The sequence below is a fragment of the Mugil cephalus genome, chromosome 11, assembly GCF_022458985.1.
Source record: "Mugil cephalus isolate CIBA_MC_2020 chromosome 11, CIBA_Mcephalus_1.1, whole genome shotgun sequence".
NCBI lineage: Eukaryota > Metazoa > Chordata > Actinopteri > Mugiliformes > Mugilidae > Mugil > Mugil cephalus.
Genome location: NC_061780.1, coordinates 22,523,415 through 22,547,706, shown reverse-complemented (window position 1 = coordinate 22,547,706; position 24,292 = coordinate 22,523,415). Strand labels below are relative to the sequence as shown.

General features: G+C 38.9%; 1 protein-coding gene across 1 annotated transcript; it reads right to left on the bottom strand.

Moving 5' to 3' along the window:
* Window positions 1–5,425: 5,425 nt before the first annotated feature.
* Window positions 5,426–21,725, bottom strand: LOC125017085 (sodium- and chloride-dependent transporter XTRP3A-like). Its single transcript, XM_047599940.1, has 11 exons — window positions 21,214–21,725; window positions 17,181–17,321; window positions 16,695–16,786; window positions 16,368–16,595; window positions 14,963–15,073; window positions 14,618–14,859; window positions 11,289–11,451; window positions 10,322–10,523; window positions 8,888–9,047; window positions 8,616–8,781; window positions 5,426–7,227 (listed from the first exon to the last, which is right to left on the bottom strand). Exons 1-11 carry the CDS (start codon window positions 21,338–21,340, stop codon window positions 7,036–7,038), a joined length of 1,824 nt encoding a protein of 607 aa, XP_047455896.1. The 5' UTR covers window positions 21,341–21,725; the 3' UTR covers window positions 5,426–7,035.
* Window positions 21,726–24,292: the final 2,567 nt, after the last annotated feature.

Sequence of the window (24,292 nt, the reverse complement as noted above, 5' to 3'; positions counted from 1 at the left end):
AGAATACGGTGTCTCCTATAACTTATATCAATATCATGTGACTAGTGTTAATGGTCACATCATTAGGCCTCTTTACTTATGGCCGTGCACTTATTTTGCAGGGAAACATTTGTAATTAGATACACTTACTCTGCAACTTTGTCCAGTTTACACAACTTTAGGTCTTAATTAGGAGCGAGTGTGACTGTTTGTAATAATTAAAGGTAACCAGAAAGATTATTCATTTGTAAAATAATAATTAATAGAAATATTTACAGGTTACTACAAATAAATAAATAATATAGTGTATTTGTGATGGTTCAGATTTGGTTTAGGCACAAACCAAAAAATAATAAATAAAATAAACTTGAAGAACAGCACAAGGTGTTGACCTGGCCTCCAAATTCACTAGATTCTTTGCCTCAAGCCAAAATAATGGTGTGAGTGTGGACGTGTGTGTGTCTGTGTATGTGCAGTGTGTGTGCACGTGTGTATGAATGTGTGAGTGCGTTTTTATGTGTCTGTACATATGTGGTGGCGGTTTTTGATTTTGTTTCTTGCTGTAATGTCTTGTCTTATGTTTTTATTTATGTAGAGCACGTTGGCTTTTTAGTATGAAAAGTTCTATATAAATAAATAAAGTTTGAAGTTTAGATCCCAAACTGTTAAAGTATCTGTAGGATGATCAGCTCTAGCGCCTCCTCCCCTCAGACCATACGACCTAAACATCCTGTTTCCAGAGAAATTACAGTTTCCAGATTCCAGACAATGACTGATGACATGTGTTAGTTTAACACGTGACTGTGTGTGTGTGTGTGTGTGTGTGTGTGTGTGTGTGTGTGTGGTTAGTCAGAGGGTGAAAACATCATAAAAAAGGAATAAACCGATTCTTTCACTGTGGGCACCCACTCTTAGATAAAGTCGTTTATTGGTGCTACACAACAGCAGCACAGCAACTTTGTGCACAACACAACAGCTTGGGCAGCAACAATCACAACCACTATCTGTTTGCCAATACTTGTATATTGTTTATTCTATTTTTTGTTATTTACAACTACAATTTCCCCATTGTGGGACAAACAAAAGTTTTCTAATTCTAATTCTAACAAGAAATGTGATAATCGAGTATTAATGGTACAAAGCCAGCGGTAACTCTATTTTTATTTGAATCGCTGAATGATTTACTATCTTCAAAGACCTTCTGTATTCCTATCATAACTGTCATGGTTACTGTGTAAATGAATATGACTCTTATGGTAATAACCATGACGATACAGACATAATAATAGAATAATATGATGTCGTAACGATGGGTGTAATAAAAAAGCCATTAAAACAGAATAAACGCACCCATGAACAAGACATAAGAGAAGCACAGAATAATACAGCAACACTGAAATTAAGACGTATGTGAACATTCTCAAAACTTTACAGAACCCAGTGTTTTAAACTCATCATTTGTTTTGTCGTACATTTTAATTTTGGGGCTAAATTGTGTTAAATGTGTGCAGTTCCTGTGTAGCTGTCGTGCACTGATGTGGCGCCTGGAACACATGTCCCACTTGTGACGCTGAGTTTCGATGTCTTGTACTTGAACATGTGTAATGGCAATAAAGTTAAATCTAATCTAATCTAATACATGTATCTGCTGTGTTGTTGTTCATTTATGTTTTTAAACCAACGCAGCATTTTATTCATCCACAGAAGTTCAGCTGCACATTAAAAAAAAACACTCAGAGCCACAAAGCAAAAAGAAAAATAGTTTTTTAGTTAAAATTAAATAAAAAATGTACAAACTTTGCATATGAACACATGAAGAAGAAATAGAATAGACATTATAAATATATATTATACACATAGAAAGGATAAATAATGTGCATTAATGTTATTGGCGCTATATAAATAAAATTGAATTGAACTGAATTAATAACGTGGAGGAGCTTCCTGTTACAGCAGAAAGTATTTTGCATTGAAATAAATATGAAGATCCTGATCTGAGCAAGTTAAAACTGCTACACATATATGTACAATATGTGGCTACTTAATAATATATAATAATAACACATAACATACAAATATAACATATAGATACACGCCTGTCTCAGCTTCTTTGTTTATATTATTTTATTATGATTTTATTTTAACTATGTTCTTGATTTGTTTCTTGTAATGTTTTATGTTTTTATTTGTGTTGCCTTTTCTGTTATTGATTGAAAGGTGCTATATAAATAAAGTTTGATTTGATTCAAGCCTTTTTTAGATTTTATCCAGAACCCAGTAAAACCCTCATCATGGACGTCGACAAAATTAACTAATGCATGAAAGTTTATTTGAATCCAGAATGAAATAAAAAATGCAACAATAAACAACAATAATCATAAAACAACAATGCAAAGTAAAACACATTTTTATGTTTGAAAGGAGTAGGAATCCCACCCCTTCTCCTTATGTTAAGTCATGATATACTATGATACTAATATTTATATATACAACGACATAATAATGTGTAACACACACATATACATATACACCAAGTATCAAGAAGGACACAATATTTCAAAAACATAAGTGTTCACTTTCTACTGAGGCCACGTGATGAAATTCAGCATTTTAAGCAGCATTATGGGTTATAAAAAAATAAATAAAAATTAAACGGTTTATCCAGCGTAGTATACTTTAAGGGACTATTTCTTCTCATCGTATGCTACCATTATTCTTCCCTTTTGCTTCATCACATGTCCAGTGAGGCTTCATTTTAAATCATTTACTCCTTTGCTCCTTTTTATTGTCGCGTGTGACCTGAGATAAACCTCGTTATAGGTGATTTTTGTTACAAAAACATCCAGACGGCCGGTGCCAGTTTCCTTTGGCACTCACTTCAAGGATGCTGCAGTAAACGGGGCAGATGATTAACTCCATAATGTGCCAGTGTTTCTTTGCGCGTGATCATCGAGGTGTGAAAGGGACTTCAAACATAACTGGAATCTCGTGTGCGTAATCTGGTGCCATTAATGGGATCCAAAAATAAATAAATAAATAAAACACAAGTGTTTGTCTTAAATGTCTTTAATATATTAATAATTAATAGTAAGGACTGAAATAAATGACGCAGCACTTTACCACTCATCCAAGTGGATATGATTATGTAGCAAACAGCTGATTTCAAACAGTAAAAACCTGCTGGTATTGTTATTACGTAGGAATCAAATCTATTCCTGGGCTCTTCTTACTCGTGTGTCATGTTTATTGTTGGTCCTTTTTTCCCTCCAACTGCTTTATCAGGTGCCATTAGATAAACGGTGTCGGGTACTGTATTATTTATCAGAGTAATGACACTGGTACTTTGAACAGCCTTGATCTCACGGTATTTGATGCACAGTAGTGTTTCCACACTTAACATTTTATTGTGTGTTTTTCCTCTGACCCTGTTTTACACAGATATCTGTTTTATTGGCTCTATTTTCTTTATGAGGCTCTCAACTTTTTATTCTCTCTCGTACTTTGTGATAATGTTAAACCTTGATCACAGAAAGGTGGTGGCATGCGTGACAAAATAATAATAAAAAATATATGTGTCCTCTGTTAATTACTTGATAATAATAATAATGATAATAATGCATCTCTAAGCCAGTAGTTGTGTAACACAACTACGTAATCGGAAAACATGCAGTTGACATTCCCACATTTGGGGAATTCGTAGGGGTCAGCACAACCTGGAGTGCAACGCCTCAGCTTCATCACAATCCTCCAGAACAAAACTTCCATCGTTCGTGTCAGAAAGTTCTCCCAAAAATTTGGACAAAACTAATCTGAAGAAGTTTCTATTTAAATCTCAACTCTCCACCAGTCATTTAATATTAATATTATTACTATTCTTAAGTAATTTATTTGCTGTTATTGACTCGAATGAAAAAACAAAACATCACGGTTTAGATGATGCCTTCACAAAACTTGGAAATTCTATATTCCAACTTGGAAATTTCAGACTTCCGACAGAGGAGAAAAAAAAAATAAGTTTGATATATTGTCACCATTGAGAACATTAAAATATGTGCAGCAGCTTTTTTTTATATATATATATATTTATATTTTGGAAGCAGCAATTTTTAAGTTTGACAACTCAGAGCTTATTTTTTTTCCAAGTTGCCCTGAATGCAACCTAAATTTTTCATCTTTTTCTTTATTGCAATCAAACGCCACACAGCGGAGACTTTAAACCCTGCATATTGTACATGTAGGGAGACTGGTGAAAACGTTTTGGTGCAGCCACATGTGACCTCTGGTGCCCCCCTCCCCCAGGTTGGGAACCACTGCCTTAGAACTCAAACTCTTCAAAACAACCCTACAAGTCCAGTTGCCTTTCTTCAGCGTGACCTGGATGACTGAGAACCTGCACAGACACATAAAAGAGTTCTAACCCGGTGACTGGTTTTGAATGGGCAGCTGCACGGCTCGAGAAGCAGAAGCAAAACGCTGCCCCAGAAAGACAGACAGGATACAACACAAAGTAAAAGCAGTCAAAATCATGTCAAGTTAAGATGTGAGCAGAGTGAAGCTCATTAAGCTTTTAGAGTTGGAAGTCATGTGTTTAGTTTAAGTCTAATGCGTCAGAACCGACACTTACTTCTCGTACTTTCACTTAACTGCTACAAAGCTTACATGCTTTCGCTTTCTTGTTCTATTAGTGGACTGTGGTGTTAATTCTTGTGCGCAAGGAAAGGATTTTATTGCCTGTTATACCACAGGCAACACTGTTTCAGGGCTTATTTGTTGGGAGGGAAAACAAGAAAACAAGCTTAAAATGCCAGTTCAGATTAGAGAAGAGAGAGAGCTCTGTCTGCTACTCTGACCAAAACAGGAGAGAAATTAACGATTAGCAGCTACTTTTATTTTGAAAAACTGCAGTGGGCCAGATTAGACCCTCTAATGGGTCGGTTCGGTTCTGCAGGCCGTGTGTTTGACCCGCCTGGTGCGTGCATTAGTTTGGCTCAGTTCAAGTGTCGGCAGGTGTGACGATTTAAATCCTAATTCTCTTAGTAATGCAAGTTTTAGTGATTACATGACACATCATGACCCGGAGGAGGAGAGCGACCTTTGTTCCCATCATCATTCTCCTCCTAAACTGTAAGGAGTTACAACAACTCCAGATTTACACCTTGTGCAATATTCTCTCATGTGTTATATCACGATGTCACTCTTTAATTTCATCCACATTATTTACTGCTGTACTGAATCTTTTTCATATTTATTTCATATTTACTATTTATCTGGACTCTTTACAGATACTTCTACCACTACTACTTCCTAATTGCCCTTCGGGGATAAATAAAGTTCTTTCTGATTCTGATTCTAATTCTGATCCCTCATACGGCCCCATATTGCACCATCTGCTGCTTGTTTCTGATCCACAGCAGCAGCAGCAGCAGTAAATACACATTCGAGGATGTACAAAGCAAATATTTTATCATTTTATTTACAGGTATTAAAAACAGAAACGTGCGCGGCATATACAGCTGATTCATACAAGTGACTTCATGTGTTCTCTGGTTTAAAAAATGAAAACACGGAGCGGCAGATATGAACCCTTTTCAAACAGATATAAAAATCATTGCTCTTCACAAATTAGACGGGATAATATCCACATGTTTTGGATATTATCCAAACTTTAGGTGATACCTCTGGGCTGCTAATGTGCAGAAGCTCTACACCCCTCCTCCACACGTGCCCTTCAAGGCCTGATTCAAGACAGAATCCATTACACAAAACTGGCCAGGATCCACCCCACTGCTAGTGACGCCTGTAATATGCACATGTCCTGGTCACTTCCCGAAAACTGACAACCTTCTGGGGCCAGTCCATTCCCCCTGACCCAGCTATTATAAGCTGGAAAAACTCCCATCTCCATACGTCTGCCCTTCCCCTTCCCCTTCCCCTTTATCTATCTGTTCATTTATTTATTGTGCGTTTCTTTTGTTTGCTGATGCATTTATTTATTTGTTTGTTTTGTGCGCATTATCTGTCCTTGTTCGGGTCTGACCTGAAGTGTTATATGTTTTTTTTTTTTGGCACACCGGAGTACGACTTTGTCTCTTTCACAGTTCGTACGTCATTTTGCTGAAAAACTTCAATAAGAAAAAAAAACAAAAAACCAAAAAACAAAAAACAAATATAAAATCAGTTATCAAAAATACTTATGTAGTAAAACAGAAGATAATTTTATACATACACTACACGTATACATATGCTAGCAAGGCACCTCAGTACAAGTTATTATTAGATAACTAGACTATGAAATGAAGTACGACATATATTTAACAGCTTGCTGATACAAATACTACATTTAACTTCTCTTTGATCAAACATCATTTCTGGTACTAGTGATTTTAAACCGTCCCTTTACCCATTTCTTATGTCAAAACTCAAAAAATATAATTTTAGCAAAACCCCTAAAAGTCGAGAAGCTGTGAGACTAGAGGCAGTGAGATGCTTTATTTCTACAAACCTACTCCATCCAGACTTGGCTGAACGCTTTGCTAAGATAAATGCATAATTAAGGCTAAATATAAAAACAGCAAGAAAAAAAAAACATGTTTGAACCGGACATAAAAGAAAAGGAAAAAAAAAAAGAAGCTCAAACGCTACATCGCTTGACTCATTGAATACGCTACATATCTACATACATTCATGTGAAATTATTAATTACAACTATATTCATTTTCATTCACCTTTAACGACGCTAATAACATACAATGGCTCAACTATTAGTGGAGACTGAGTGAAAAATTGTGCGTGAAATGATGTGTGACTTAATGAATTAATAACGTGTGTATAGCACAACAGATTACAAACTGCTATGTGAAGAGATGTGACCAGTCTCTGGTCCATGACCACTATACAGTAATGAAAGACTGCCATGCATCATCTCAATTGCAGAACAACTCAAAAAGACTCTCACTATTGTGAAGAACGTGACATAAGTGATATAAAAACATGGTTTAGAAAACAAAAACGACTAAAAATGTCGTACTGCTGGAGGAGGCGGGCGACGGTGAAGTATTAGTTCCAGTCGTGCTCCGTCGACTGAGCGGATACCGTACTTACGAGCTGCCGCCTGTGGTTGTTTCTGTGCTTTCTTTTCGTGCAGAAGACGTACAGCGCCGTGAGGGGAATGCAGCTGATTGACGACACGAGCAGGATCCCGATGAAGACTTGGCCAAAGACGGGATACTCCACCGGTAACGATTTACCCTGAGGAAAACAGCAGGGGCATGTTTGTTAGTCACTCAAGTATCAAGCATATGAGGCAGAGGTGTGAAATACTGCTTCTCCTTCTCCCATTGCACTATAAACACCGATCAGACATAACATTATGACCACCTTCCTAACACTGTGCCTCCAAAACATGGGTCTGTGTACAATCCTGTGCAATATCTGTTACATATCCTTTTGCAATTCAATACTTTTTTGTTGCAATCCAATTACTTTTTGTTGCAATACATTATCTTTTTGTGTATATCTTAATATCTGTATATTGTTTATTCTATTCTATTTTTTAAGTCTTATTATTCATCTTTTACACACTCTATTCTATTCTATTCTTGATCAGTTTAGGATCTAGTGAATTTGGAGGCCAGGTCAGCACATTGTGCTGCTGCCATCAAGCAGTGTCATTGCTATGAGGATGGGGGTGCCTGGCCTGGTCTAGGTGGGTGATACATGTCTGAGTAAAATCCACATGAATGAATGGTTTCCCAGCAGAGCATTGTGTTGCCACAAGATGGTCAATTTACTTCTACTGTCAGTGGTCATAATGTTGTGGCTTATTGGTGCACAATACTGAGCAGAATGCTGTGTAAAGATTATATTGTGCAAGCTGATTTGTGTTTAAATTCCACCCTACTGCAAAGCACATACTCACACGGCCTGCAAAAACATGATAACCTTCAGTCCTTCAACCACTGTGGTGCAACGTTGTTTAGAAAAAACCCCAACGACATCAAGTTTCTCACAGACTTTGATAGAAAAGAAATGAAAGCGGACATACACAGTTAGCTCCTACTAAAGAGCTGCACTCGTTAACAAGATTTGCCCTCATCGAGGGAAGAGGAAGACTTCCTTTAAAGACCTAAAGACTATTCTCTCTCTAAGAGACCCCTCAGCATAACTGAGTTTGCAGCAATAGTTACCACGGTGACGCACCCCAGCAAGAGTGGAACCGCGGAAATCCAGAGTTAAACCTGAAGTTACCGTGCTAACCGTGAAATCCTGCTAGTGCAGGTTTCTGGAAGATGAGAAGAAATTGCCCAAGTCAATAATCCTACACTACCATGCACCCAGTACTTCTTTGTGCTGTGAATGTAAATGTACTGTAAATGAGTTGCAAATAATAATGATAAATGGAATAGTCCAAGTTAAAAGTAGAGAGACGTTTCTTAGAATAAAAAGGAGAAAAGTATTCCAGGGACCAATACCAGAGTATGAGCTACCCTCAAGAAGAACCTTTATGAAGTTTTGCTTATTTAAGACTAAATATTAAAAAATGGGATTCAGACCAATCATGACTGAGGCAGAACCCAGCTCTGCCCGTCTCTGGTGAATTTATTTTTTTATGTGTTATTAAAATATTAAAAACCCACCAGCTCTTTGTTCCATGCTTGGTAGGTTGGTGTCCCTCCCTGGATGTAGTTTATGATGTAGAAGATGAACAGGGCGATGAGGAGGACCGGACTGGTCACCGTCCACATGATCTTCCAGAACCAGTTTGGACGGTGACCCAGCATATCTTCTATGTCTCTCTCAAACCTAAAATGTGCAAAACACGTATTCAAATGCAATATTATTTCCTTACAGTGTTTTTATTTAAGCCAAACGGAAAGCAACATAAATCACACATCACAACTACACCAACCTTTTAATCCCGTAAACATAGCTGACGGTTATGACCTCGATGAGGACGATGAAGAGCAAGGAGAAAGTTGCTCCATAGTCATTGAACATGGTGAACCAGTAATTCCCCGACGTGGTGGTGAAGCCGAGGCCGAGAAGCAGGCAGAACACACACACAACACCTGCAAGAAAAACTCAGGTCTTAGTCCGTGATATTCACTACTTACAATAAGTGTAAGTGGCGGCCGTCCACATAGGATTTATAAGGAAGGGATTTTCTGGGCCCCGGCATGAGTCACTAAAGTTTTAGACAATTTTCTTAACATCATAATTTATTTAAACTCATTCTGGCCATTTACATGAATATGACAACATAAACCAAATTGTTTAGGGGGGCTTAAGGCTATTTTAGGGGCCCTCCTAAAATAGGCCTAAAGACGGCAGTGTTGTGCATTGTGTTGTGCACTGTGTGACGTTGTCTAATGTCTGTAATTTAATGTAAATGTTAATGTAAATTGATGTGAATTTGCTCTCAAATAATTCCTCAATACCGATTTTCTAAGAATCAATTGTTTTCCACATTCCCCCTCTTTCAAATACCTGATTCACATTTACAGATTGTCACTTCATTCAACACAACAAGTGGGTTATTAATTAGTGACACCACTGACCACCTGCCAGTATTCACACTATATGACAATCATTGTAGAACTGAAATAGAGGAACATAAACAACATAAATGCATTAAGGCACAGGAGGCAATATCTACTCTAAAATATGAATTAATAGCACAGGAGCGGAATGCAACATATAATGTAGCAGATTGACTATATTTGATAGACAATGGACAGACAATAGAGACAATGGACTTGTCTCTACACTTGTCCTGCTAGATCTCAGTGCTGCATTTGACACTATTGATCACAGTATTCTGCTACAGAGACTTGAAAGTGTGATCAAAATTACAGGAAGTGCATTAGACTGGCGTAAAACAATGATTCTTCTATATATACCAAACTAAACTATGGAGTTACTCAGGGTTCTGTGCTAGGACCATTATTATTCACACTGTACATGTTTCCCTTAGGTATTATTAGAAAGCATGACATAAACTTCGATTGCTATGCAGATGACACCCAGCTATATTTATCCAATCAATTATTGACTAGATTTGCTTTTATCACTATTGTGAAATAGATATTGAGATGAGACGTTTTTTTTTTATAGTTATTACTCTGATACTGGCTATTGATTACCATTTATTACCATCTTTGAACATGATTAGTTAATATTTCAGGGTAATCTAAGGCTCACATATAACTTGAGTATGTTTTCTCTGGTGGCTCGTTGCTAACTCTTTACTATTGTGTAACTAATATTGTATAACTAGCATCAATGTAGGAACAGTTTACTAAGATTGTACAGTGTAAACCACCACATTCAGCCTGGATCTTACCGTTGACCAACTCGTTGCTCATGCGGGACACAAACTTGAAGTCTTGCAGCGGTGTTGTGATGGCTGTGATGTTGCCTAGCATGCTCCCAACTCCCAGGAGCAGGAGCATGAAGAAGTACAGCACTGACCACAACGGAGAGACTGGCATGTTCGTGATGGCTTCACTGTACACGATGAACGCCAGCCCGGTGCCCTCCACAGCCTGCAAACAACCAAGAGGCGGGTTGTTCAATAACACTGATTTCCTTTCCGATCCAATACAGAGTAAAATTCAGGCTGGTATCAGTGGTACCGATCCGATACTGAGACTGATTCTTTGTGCAAATACACCTAAGGTGTCTGGTAAATCTAAAAAAGTATACTGAGGTAGTGGGCTACTATATAGCCAAGCTCAACATAAAAAACAAACAGAGGACTCGTTAATGCAAAATATGTGAAAATCGTGTTTCAAAAACTAAAAAAGAAATGAGTTAAATAATAAGACCATTAAAATAAATTACTGTTGAAAAATGAAAACTTGCATCTTAATTCTGACTCTGTGCTGTCCTTTTCTGTCCTTCTGTCCTAAACTCAATAGTTTAGTTACTTTCAACTGTGATCTAGTTAATGATATACATTACATTAAGTATCAAAAGTATCGATATTTTGATTTGAGAATCGGTTTTAGAGCATAAAGATTTGGTATCGGAGGTATTGATATTTCAGTATCAATCAAAGAAAGGAGAAGTGGTTTTAACTTTATCACTACCCCCTTCAACCAATAACCACCTTCCAGTTCTGAGAGGTGAGAAATTAAAATTTTTTTCTCTATTTACAGCCTATGCCATGACAATGAAAACCACCGTGACATAATTCAGGGAAAAATGATAAAAAAAAATATTTTGTCCTTTCATTATGTTATTATTTGAAACTATTTGCTCTTAAAGTGTATTATTATTAAATGGTGGGGGAATGATGAGAAACATACGGTGTCTAATTCACTCTCCAGGCTGCAGTTTTCCAATTTGTGGGCAATTTCCATAAACTGATGAGGATATGTTGCGTTCAGCCTCTCAGTCCACTCATAGACATTGTTTATGGTGATGGTGTCCTCTGCTATATTAAAGGTATTCAGCAGCAGGATGCGTATTCTGGAAAAGGAAGGAAAAGGACACATACCACGCGCAAGGTTAATTCAGCATGAATATATATGGTATGGCTAATTCTGTACGTCATGAAAAAACTCAGAATAACATAACTTCAACTTAACAAAAAAAAAAAATGGAAATCTTTAAAAGATATATTATTATTCATAATCCACCTTGATCCAGATTGATTTTAGATGATTACAATCCAACATTCAATCTTCCCCTTACTTTTATAATCTTCAAGTTGCAAGTCAATGACGTGACTATTCACACAGGAATGATTTGTTTTGAGATTTGCAGTCAGATTTTACAGTACAGTACAGAAGTGGACGTCAGCATTGATTTTCTCTTTGCCTTAGACGATAGGCTCATTACTACACCTGTCCCGTAAACGAGATACTTAAGAGACTTGACAACAAACATTTCAAATTATTAACATGTGAATATTTTGGTGGAAAGATGCACGGAGCTAATGGTAATGGTCCTTGAATTTCCACCACAAAGACGCAGCACATAAAGTTAATGAGCCCTAAAGCTTAAATAGCCATATCACTGGGGAAAAACTGAAGACAGGCTGAAATAAAGTGGAATTCTTTCTGAATGGAAGAGGAAGTACATGAGCATCACCACACTAATACGTCAGCACACTGCAATCACATTGAAGAGCAAGCCCTCAGTGATAAACTACTGGAGCCACAGATTAGCTGCATAGCTGGAACCATCTTCCTTTGTTACATAACTCTGGTTTCAAGCTAGTTTGTCAGTCTCCTTCAATGATATAATACGGTTATAATGGAATCATACCACAACCAGCCAATACCTACCAAACCTGAGCCTGTAACATCAAAAGCTACTGGATGGCCTCCACTACCATTCACATCTATTGGGTAGATCTTTCGGCAGTCCTGTCCAATGATAGGCTAGAAACCACATTTTAATAAACCCAACCCATACTATATACCTAACCCACACTTTTAGGTGTGGCCTGATGCCTAACCCTAACCCTAACCCTAAGCTCACCTTGCAGCTGGATTAAATGTGTGCAGCATGTACATAATTGGTTGTTTCCATTTTTTTATTATTATTATTATTTCATACATTGTACAAATGGTCCTTTGCAGTGTGTTTCCTGACCCTGATGAAGGCCACGAGTCTAAATGCGTCAGTGTAATAAAGTTGTTCCATTTACTGCTGGAGTCTTTACCGTTTTACAGTTTAATTTCCTCCTCCATGCATCTTGATAGAAGGTGAAGTAGTGCCAATAATACTTTTCCCTTGAATTCACTGCCTGAAGTCCAGCAATCAGAGGCTGCCGCCAGTGTTTAGGGTTTCTTGTGGTGGTGGTGGTGGAGTGCTCCACCACTCGTGGCTCCGCTTCCTCTACGGTGGCGCAATCACCAGGTAACCTATGGCCTGGTGATTTACTTGTTTCGGAAAATACAATTCCGGCATTTTATTGCTACACAGATAGCAAGAGGGAGTTTATTTACTTGAATATGACCTTTATCTGTAGTGGGACAATTTGACTTTGAGTGGTGCGTTTCTACGAGTCAATCAGTGGAGTCTGGATACACTGCATGCTCTTCATGTTGTGAAGCATGATAGCTGTTTGTGCCAAGGTAGCCTGAATGCACTGAGGCTCAGGAGTGAATGAGTCTGTGGCTGAATGTGTTCCTGATCTGCCTTAGTTTGGCAAAGAGAGTCTGAGAGGGGGTTTCCATGAAACCTTACAACTTCCTCCCACCACAGATCTATAGCCTGTTTCACAGGCTTGCACATTTGGCACCACAACTCCCAATAGCAGCTACATGCAGGCATGCAGATAGTGGACAAAGGAAGGCCGACCATAGTCGTACTACGGTCTGTGGGAACACTTACTACAGCCTGATAATAAAGACACCACAACATAACACCTATCAGAAAGAGCTTCCATCTGCATAGTATGTAACATGATATGGAACATGAGTATAAATGGTCTCTTCTAACTATTGGTACTCAATCTACCCAAAGATGCTGCCATATTATTGATGAAATAGCTTACAGGTTTTGTGTCGATTGTTTTTTTCCATCTTTGATTTTAAATTTACACACCAGCGCCCACCACCGGGAGCAACCTCAGGGTCTTGTCCTGTCCTGTCCTTTACTACAAACAGCCTCAGTGGTGTCGGATGGATTGCACCAAAGAAACTCGTAAGTATCCACCAGCTCCACCAACTGCCTCTTATAGGTAGAGGAGTGGGCGGCCTCCTAATGCACTGAAAGCGTCCCTCTCACATTTGTTTGAAGTGACCTGCCACGTAAGTGGATTCAAACAGAATCACAAAGGAAAGTAACAGGCTTAGGCCTCGGCATTAACGCAGAACTTAGCCCCAGAAATGTAACACAGGAGTTGTGGTGGTACCTGCCGCTTCATTTCCACAATTTTTAAACTGATTGTTTTGGATCAATAAAGAATGGCAAGGTTAGTTGAGGAGAATTGGCGACACAGACATTTGTGATTCCTCATTCAAATTGCAAACCAGATGTTGGCTACGTGCATAGCATAGTCCCGCAGTACCCTAAATGCGACTCAACACGGGCTCAACTTCCCTTAGCTTTAACTCAATGCAGCCAAATGAGAGAGGCCTCAACATATGCCGAAGGTACCTCTACCACTACGAGCATGGCAGTCAGATTCAAGAATGAATGCTTGCAACAGAACCTGGACTGGTCAGGCCATATCAAAGGTTACCAGATTAATAACGTGGAAGGAAATCCGACAGTCGCACTAACTACAAGAGCTAAAACCAATTGGCAGACTAGTAAATTAGTAAAACTATTACCCATCTTAAACAGACATACAGTATCTTCACATAAACATGACTACCCCACTCACTTGGATGAGCAAATGCAAGGACATTGGAAGACTCCAATTTCAAGACGACACCACAGTGGTTTAGGAAACTCCCTCTAATTTCTTCAGAAAATGATCCAAATACGATTGATTAATTTCTATACCCACAACAACCTAAACCTCATCTATTCCCTAATAATGCCAGAATATCATCCAAAAATATAATAAACAGAAGTTGCATGTGCAGAGGAGTCACAAAGTTCACGTTTGTATCGTGTATTCGTGTTTGAATCACAGTTGAATACACAGTGAATACACACTTTAATACATACACACCTCTCGAGGCAGTTCTCGTAGTTGACGGTGGCCTTGAACCCGTAGATGGCGAAGGTGATGATGCAGGCAAAGACGGAGGTTCCACTGTTGATAAGAGAGACGACGATCGCCTGGCGCTCAAAGTTGTTGTTGTACGGGTTGTAGCTGGCAAAAGCGATGAGTGACCCAAAACCCAAACCCAGAGAGAAAAATATCTGAGTGGCCGCGTTGATCCACGTTGTAGGGTTGGCAAGCTGTTCCATCTGAAAGCAGATAAATTTACAACCATGTAGAAATGTCAACCGACCAAAAACGTCAAGAGGTTCTAATCTACAGCCTCAAATGTCTAACATAATATGACCTTACCTTAGGAGTGAACATGTACTTGACGCCATTGATGGCTCCGTGAAGAGTGAAGCCACGTACCAGGTAGATGAAGAGGACCAAGTATGGAAACGTGGCTGTGAAGTATACCGCCTGCAAAATTCAAATGGCCAAATATTTAATGTCAAAGTTCAAATGTAATGAATTTCTGATTAAAGGGTGGCAGCTTTATGCCACAATCATCCCTCTAGTCTGGCAAAAAGAAAAATAAATTCTTTAAACGATATCATGTTTATGTTGCAGTATCTCTCGCAAGTTAAACATTTAACACGCTAAACAGCATTAATGTATAGATAATGCATGCGTAGCGTTTTTTAGGACAGAATGTCGTACTGCATTAGGCGTTGTACAGGCTAATCGACTAGTCAGTTTGTCGACTAGCATTACGCCAACTAGTCACTAGCCGAGTTTCCATTACAGTTTTTCGCAAACTAAAACTGATATTTCTGAAATTTCTATAAAGTACAGTTGCACTGTGTATATGTTTCCACTGAAAGGTGTTTTACGAATGGGCTGTAACTCTCGCCTCGCGATACCCCATAATTCTCTTAAATTCTCATCATGCAAGACTTCACGTTGAGAAAGATGGACTTCAAATGAACTGGTCACATGCATCATCTTGAGTGACGGGTAATTGCGAAAAAGTGTTTCCATTGCACTTTCGCGAAACACTTTACTATCAATACTCATGAAAGCTTTAAACTGTTTTAGCTTTAGGTATTTGAGAGGTTTTTCCAAACGTAGGTGTTTCCATTTTCAGTTTTTTTTGACAGTAACAACATGGACACTTCCAAGAAAACAGGTCATTGTAGCAAACTAGCAGCGATATCAATCCCATAGTACCGTGACACGTCAGTCTTAGAATGCAACAAAAGTGTAACTGCAATGCATATAAAAAGACATCAACAATTTGATGGTGAATTTCATTGTTGAAGTTATTAGACCTTTAGCTGCTAGAAGGCTTCAGAGAAATACTGCATTCTTTGTTTTGTTTTGTTTTTTTAACCCAGCTACTCTATCCCATAATCCAAAATGCTGGGAGTACTATTAAATGTTATTGATGGTGCTGACTTGCAGCCTGTTTTTATACAGGCTATACATATCTGCAGGTCATAGTTCTCAGCATATACATTCAGGTCAAGAATACAGATTTCATTGTTGAAAAGCATTAATTTCTATTGTGTTTTTGTACACACATCAGTCATGCAACCACTAATTCATTCATATCCTGTAACTGTACCCACAGAAATCTCATGCAGACACGGGGAAAAATTGCAAAAGCCTGCAGAGAAAAGACCCCTAGAACATACTTGCTGTGAGGCATCGGTGCTGCAACCCCTAATTGACACTAATAAATAGCCATATACCAATATTTGAAATCTCTTACCTTTCCAGTTGACTTTACTCCTCGCACAATGAACAGATAGGTCATCGCCCATGCAAGCAGGAGGCACAACGCCTGGCCTGTATGAATGCCTCCGTTCACCTCAATAGAGGGGGAGATGTTCAGCGTTTCCCTGTAGAAGAAGTACTGGGTGGGTGTAGCCTTTTCACACTCCTCTATCGGACCCGTCAGGTTAGCATTTAAGGGGCAAACTGACCAGGGTAATACTGACTGCAATAACAATCAAACACAGAGCAGACATGTTACCTTACAGCTCAATGACACCTAACATTGTGTGTATATACGGCAGTTTGTTAACCAGCAGCTCACTTGAAATGAATGAAAGAGGTACCAGAAACTCCATGCATTGAGGATGTTGTAATACAGACACAGATACAAGGATGTCACAACACTGGCAAGACCTAAAATGAGAGCAGTGAATACAAATTAATCAAAGAACTTTCAAAACAGATTTTTATCCACATTTTATCCTTTTTATGCCTCCAATGTTTATTGGTCAAAGTTTTATATTGCAATAAGCAAATCACTTGGTTTTGTGTTAGCTCCAAAATTACTAGTGGCCATTGGCATGAATTAAAAATAGAATCAACTTAACTTTGTTTTACACGAGAATCACAACAATTTAATTGCATGTACCATATAAAATGGAAGAAGCAGAACATTTTGAATTTCTATAGCACCTTTCAAAGTAGCCATGGCGCTTTACATAAGTGTGGGGAAATGGACAAAGGGAAGGCAAGCTAAGAGTGTGACAGTATGCACAGTAAAGTCAATATTAGACAAGCCAGCACTTACCCACACCCCCCAAATAAGGGCTGATGGCGGTCCATGCCCCAATGCTACCTAAACGCATCTTCTGACCAATTGCAAGCTCCATGTAGAACAAGGGCACCCCCTCCAAAACCAACATGAGGAGATATGGAATCAGGAACCCTCCTGAAAGTGGGAAGACAGTTGTAGTTAATAAACTAAATAAACAATTAAAAAAAAGTCAAGCATCCTCAGGAAATCTTCACATACATGAACCTGGATGCAGGAGCTGATGAGACACGGATGCTGGTTACATGGGGTCAACCCACAAACAGAAATATCTCATTGCATCACTGACATAGTGGCTTCCAGACACCACGTCATGGTACTATGACTGAATATATACAACTGGGCTTGTAGAGTTTATGTCTTAAAAGCTTGGTCATATTGTGAATATTAGCATCTGGGAGTTCACAAAGTGGCCACTAGCTTTTTCACTTTACCACATTAGCCACGCCCACGTCCAATTTCTGACCAATCACAGAATAGTAACCGGACACGACGCAAGAAAACACTTCTGAGACTATATAATCAGACCATGAATTTACTAAAGAGTCTTAACATCTGTCTCCAAGAAGATTCACACCTTGAGACTGGAGACACTCTGGAGAAAGAGGACAGGTACCAAGGTACTAGTCATGTGAGTTTCTAATGGTAAAGGTCCTTAAGAACTAAAGAAGCTACTTGGATGAAACATCTTCAACAAACTCAACAAGTCCACTTGTCGTTCTTCAGCGTTTTTTATTCAGTATATCTCTGCAAATGCAATCTTGACTGTACAATATTCAATTAAAAGAAACACCACTACTAGCACTACTACTACTACTACTACTACTACTACAGCAAAGAGTAAAAAGATGGACCACAACATTTGAGATATCCACCTAATAAAACAGTAAATGCAACAGCTCTGGTATCGTACAGAGTGACTTGTTGCCTGTACCAAAATGAGATGAAAGACAATAGAGTGAAGCAGAGATTTTTTTTAGTAGATGCATGTTGTTTAAATTGTATTGTAGATATGTTTTGTTTTTCATATCCGTATAAAATGTAGAGAAAAAATGAATCTGTCAACAAAAACAAAGTGCGAGTCACACACTCTGGGAACGACGGTGATGGGGTGATATCTCAGGAACCTAGTTGTAAATTTGAATTGAGTGACACCAGCAGAACAGAGGGACAGGGTCCAATTATACGTCAACAATACGATTCAATTCAAACCTGACACAAGGAGCGGAGAGTATTATATCTACTCTGCTTTAGAAATATCATCCTGTCACTGAAAATGTCTGGAAGATGTCCAGAATGATTTGAAAGTGTCACAGAGACAGGGAAATACCTATTAGCAACAGATTTACACACTCCATGAAACATTTATAATCATAAAGCCACAAAGATAAGACATAAGTTAATGTTCAGTTTCAGTTTTATTTATGTTATGGCTGTATAAAGCAAAGTTTATATTAGCTCTTCTGTAGCTGCCAGTTCAGTCGGTCATAGAGTGACCTTCTTATATTATTATAATATATCATGATCGCCTCTTTGCCATGTGCCAAGCTAAATAATTTGAAGAATTATTCATTAGTAATGAAACCATTTAATTCAATTCACAAAAAAAAATGTAGATCATATTGTTACCCTACATCTTAATGTTTAGTGTTTTAGTAGTTTTACTATTTGTAAGTCCTTTGTTTGTAGTTATGACACATTCTACCAGCTTCATAAATTTACTCTCCATCTTTTCTACAACAGTGACTGTGATGATGCCTTCATCAAAACTCGCAAATACCGTATTTCAGCTTGGAAATTTCAGCCATCTAATGTCATAGCATTCAACGTCATAGGTTAACTTGTAGGAGAAAAAATTAGTTTGGTATATTGTCACCATTTGCTGATGTGCAGGAGCTTTTTAGTTTTATTTTGGAAGGGTTAGGGTTGAGTTTGACAACTCAACAACTGATTTTTTCCCTCTTGAATGCAGCATCAGTTCGATTTCAACAAAGTTTCCAAGACCCAGCTTACTTCTGATTGGCCAGTAATGTTAGTTTGGAGAGGGAAAGCTGCGTTACTGTCATCCCATTGGTAGACGAATTTAATTGACTGCTTGAACCTGACCACATCCCTCATCAACATTTTGTTTTTTCTAATGTTTTTTTTTTTTTTTAATCGAACACCACATGCAACAGTGCTGGAAAACTTTAAGCCCTGCATCGTACATGTAGTGAGACACATGCAATACCGGTTAAAAACTGGTGAAACAGGTGAAAACTGATGGTGAGCTCAGATCTCTGGCCCCAGACCCCAGGTTGGGAACCTCTGTACTACACTACTGTACTATCCCTGCGGTATATGGCACTGGGTGGTCATCCCACTCCACCATAAACCTTCTGCTTGACCTCACTGGGAGCTTCATTGTAATAAGTGTATCCAAGACCGCTACATGGATAACAGTGTTATCAGACAACAGTGTACAGGGCGCCTTCCACCAGCTTGATAACAGTGGAAAAATATTCAGTAATTGTTTAGTTGGTTTTAAAGCATCAACACGAATATTAATATGTTATCTATTTTACGTTACCGCGCACGTGACGTTTCTGCATATCACAGTCATTCAACTCTTCTCATCCAAAAACTTTCCACTAGTTTCCTGCTCGGAGCTTTACACATCAGGAAAGTAATTACAGTGGCTCCGTGCTCATTGTTCAGTGACCCACGCAGGGCCAATAAAGACATAACAAGTGCCTCATTTAAACCCATTATAGCTGAAGTTTTTTGTCATAAACAATTGTGCAACAGATTTCATGTAATGATCCTGGCTGACGAGATGTACAACTCATTATGTAAGAACATAATATTCAAGGTTTTTTTTTTTTTTGTATTTGTAATTTGCAACCGTGCAGAAGCATGAGATGGAACGAAATTATGCACTATGGTCCCGGATTATTTCTCTATTAAGTAACTATAGAATATAAGTTAAAATAAGTGATAAATAAGAAGTTTTAAATAAAAAAAACATCAACATAGGAGCACGAGTCTAACGGAGATTACTGTTTTGTCTTTTTGTGCAAGAATTAAAGAAACCCACTCTGGGGTGAACTTGCAAGAAAACAAACGCATTCTTAAGACTCTTACATAAAAATTCTTGCATAAGGCCTGATGCACTGCCTCTGAGGATCAGGCTTGTTGTAGTGCACCCCGCAGATACTTGACGAGTTTGGGATCTGGTGAATTTGGAGGCCAGGTCAACACCTTGTGCAAATTTTTTTTTTTTTTTAAGTTGTTCCTAAAGTTGCCTTTGTGTGTGTGTGTGTGTGTGTGTGTGTGTCATGCTACATCCTGCTGGGGATGTCTGCTGCCATCAACGAGTGCCTGGTCTGGTCTAGGTGGGTGCCACATGAATGAATCCCAGGTGCAAAAAAAAATTCCCGGCAGAACACTGCACCGAATGGTCACTGTTAATCACTTACATACTGTATATACTGTGTAAATATATACTTAGACAGTATATACAGTATGTAAGTGATTAACACTGTATACACACCCATATATACTGTATATGTGTGTATACTGTACATTCTACAGTATCTTAACAGTATCTTAATTGCTTTATTGTCCGCTAACAATAGCTCACTTAGTTTGACAGCCCACCAGACTCACCTGCATGACTCAGACTGTCGGTACTTCTGTAATAAGGCAGATAAAGTGTTTCCTGTATTTGCACAGGATCAGCACTGTCAATATGTGGACTGTTTTCTTTTGACACAATAACACAATAAGTAATTACCCGTAGATTTTTTGCAGTGTTGCCTTTTGGAGTGAATCATGTAAATTCACTCCAGATTCAGCAGCAGTGGAAACCTGCCAGCTTCAATGTGCATGTGCAGACTGTGTGTGCATCAATATTATGAACGTCCTGCACTCATAGATAGATAGATAGATAGATAGATAGATAGATAGATAGATAGATAGATAGATAGATAGATAGATAGATAGATAGATAGATAGATAGATCGCTTACCTCCACCGTGCATTTGACAGAGGTAAGGAAACCGCCATACGTTTCCAAGTCCGACTGCATATGACACACATGCCAACACAAACTGCATGGGGCTGCCCCAGCTGGGTCTCGCTGGATCTTTTTCCATGTCTGCGACCCTCTCCAAGTCTCCAGCGCGTGCCCCTGCGTCCCTCCCGTCTGCGCTTTTTAAAGTCTTGATTGCGACGCGGTGACTGGAGGAGGAGGGTCGTGCGTATTGTCTCCTGACTACACCTACCGTGAGTCTAGACGTTAAAGTGCTGCAAAAAAACTTCTTGGGATATGTAGTTCCTCACTAACAATCAACGCTAACGAAGACGCGTTACGCGTAAATATTCAAATAGCACCTCAGTCGCCTCCAGCATTTACATATATGTATGGAGCTCCTCTCCAAAACGGTCCGTATTATGAGGAAGGTGTCTGGGAGTCAACCTAACCAAAAGGTGGGCGGTGCATGGGAGATAACCGAGGTGAATGTTTAATTGAGCCGTACTCTGTCTTCTGTAGAAAGTCCGAGCCTACCCCCTGTGTGCGCCTCTACCTGACCCCGCAGACGGTTTTCGTTAACTAACCTCATTCTTCGCAAATTAAACGCTGACCCTTGGATTTCACGGAGAGGCATTTATGTAACCCAGGGCTTTAGGCTTTGTTTACGTTGTAGGGTAAGTCAGCACGGCTATGATGCAACGAGAAGACGTTTTATGGCTGTCTGGATTTAAAAACCCAACCAACACTGTCGACCAAAGGGCAAAACAAATAAATAAATACATAAATAAATAAAAACCACCGCGCAGTTTTTCTCTGCAGATGGAGGTAAATCTGCTGCTACTTACTAAATCTAAAATTATATAAAATGTCTTAAAATATTAAGAATTTAATGAAATTGCAGTGAAATGAATGAATAAGTGCACACAAACCCAAGAATAAATAAGTAATAAAACTTTCATGTGCAAAAGAAAAGTCCTGGATCCTTTCTTCTTCTATCTGACCTCTGTTTATCCTTGGGCCTGAGCATAAAAGACTTATTTGTGAAAAACAACAGAAAAACTGAGTGCTTCTTTCTTTGGATAAATAAATTTAAAAAAAAAAAAACTTTCAAAGTGCTCTTTGGTGTAGTGGTGATGAGCTGTAGCAAACTAAGAAGAAGGTGGCCAGAGCACTCTTGAGGTTCAAAGTTTAAAAAGCCTTTATTAAAAGTGGCTAAAAATTAAAATGCGCCTACGTCTTGAAGCACAAAGCCTCCATCAGGGTCAGGTGACATCTCAATCATGAGGACACAGGTGAAACGTATATCAGCGATACCAGGAAGTAACATTATGAACAAACAAACAAAAAAAAAAAAAAACTAAACAAAAACAAAAAGCTCTTGTAAACTAAGCTAAATCCAAGGCATATATGCAACATTTAAATCCCCAAATATAATAGAAATCATATATATATAAAAAAAAAGAAAAACAAAGAAAGAAAAAGGAGAATAATCAGTTTCTTGTTGAGGCCTGGATGTGTCACGGCCTCCAGCTGGAAAATCCAGAACGTTCTCCACTTATGTGTGTTGAAGTGATGCAGCAGTGCAATCTGAACGGGTTCCTGGAGGACTTGGTTCGACTTCTGGAGAAAGTCCTGAGTCAGTCTATGTTGTTATTGATAAATAAAACTAAGCCACAACATTATGACCACTGACGGGAGAAGTGAATCGACCACATTGATCATCTTGTGATGATTCAGTGTTCTGCTGGGAAACGAAACCAGTTTAGGAAAAACTAAAAAAAAATCATGAAAAACAACACAAGGTGTTGACCTGACCTCCAAACTCATTAAGTATCAGTCTCCAGACACCACAGGACGCCCTCAGAAGACCCATGTCTATTCTCTGATGAGTCACAACTGTTTTGGAGGCACAAGGGAGACCTACACGACATTAGGAACTGGTGCTTTAACTGCCTTAGTTTAGAAAAAGGAGGGGAAAAAGTGCTGCTATTAATATACCCCAGGACATCACTGTAACAATTTCTAATTTCCCAGCGTTGCCTTTTCAGGACCCTGGCCCTGCATGTAACCTGTATCTGAATAACATATCTTGACAAGAGGAATTGCCGAGTGGATGTTAAGCGAAGCAGAAAAACCAGCTTTGCAGACAGCGTGGATGATGATGTTGATGTCATCTCGAAACTACAATAAACTATTTGGAAAGCAAACAATATGAAACAAAAAATAGGGAAAACACTGCACAGTTTTATCTCCATTTCTATTCCACCACTGATTTAAGATCAAAAAACAACAGCAATTATATCTGGAAATAATGACCCGGCTGTTTGTGATTCTCCAAAGACGTGAGGTGTTTTCATTGACGCGCCTCTCCACCAAACACGACGGTTAATAACTTCAGGGCAGGTCTCCACAGTTCATATATGGTGCTGCAGCTGGTTGTGCAACGGCCCACGTGTGGTTTCGTGCTGTGCCCCACTTAACTGTTGTTGAGTCCACCCCACATGAGGGCTGTGTGACTCCGCAGGACGCCGGCCTCTTGTTTTATGAAGGGATGAAAGAACCTGAATGGACGAGCACAACGTGCGTTACAGACTGCGGAGGACACCGTTCTTAATTTAACACACGTACGAGAAGGGAAGCGGGGTTCAGGAGATTCAGGGCCGCTCGAGGAGCTAACCCCGAAAGAATTCCCCTCTTCTGGAAATGGGTAATTGCTCCTGATAGACCCTTTATGTAGAACGAAGACGGCTCCTGCTGTTTGATTCCACTCCGTGCAAACATATCTTGACAGTCAAACATTGTCTATTATGACTGGGCGGAGGAGGAAATTCCATTACTTGCTCCGTGTTGTGTAATGTGCCATGCGCCATCATGTAATTTATAAGTTTATAAACAGTATATGATTTACCATCATTACGTCCATTTCCCTAAAGCTCATTTTTTTTATATGATGCGGCAGTAAACGGGAGTTGTTATTGTGTCCAGATAGACGGGGCCTATCTGACCAGGAGTCTGTCATTAACAGAATCAGCAGATAAGTAATGCACACGAATAATAGTCCTTGAAAATGAAA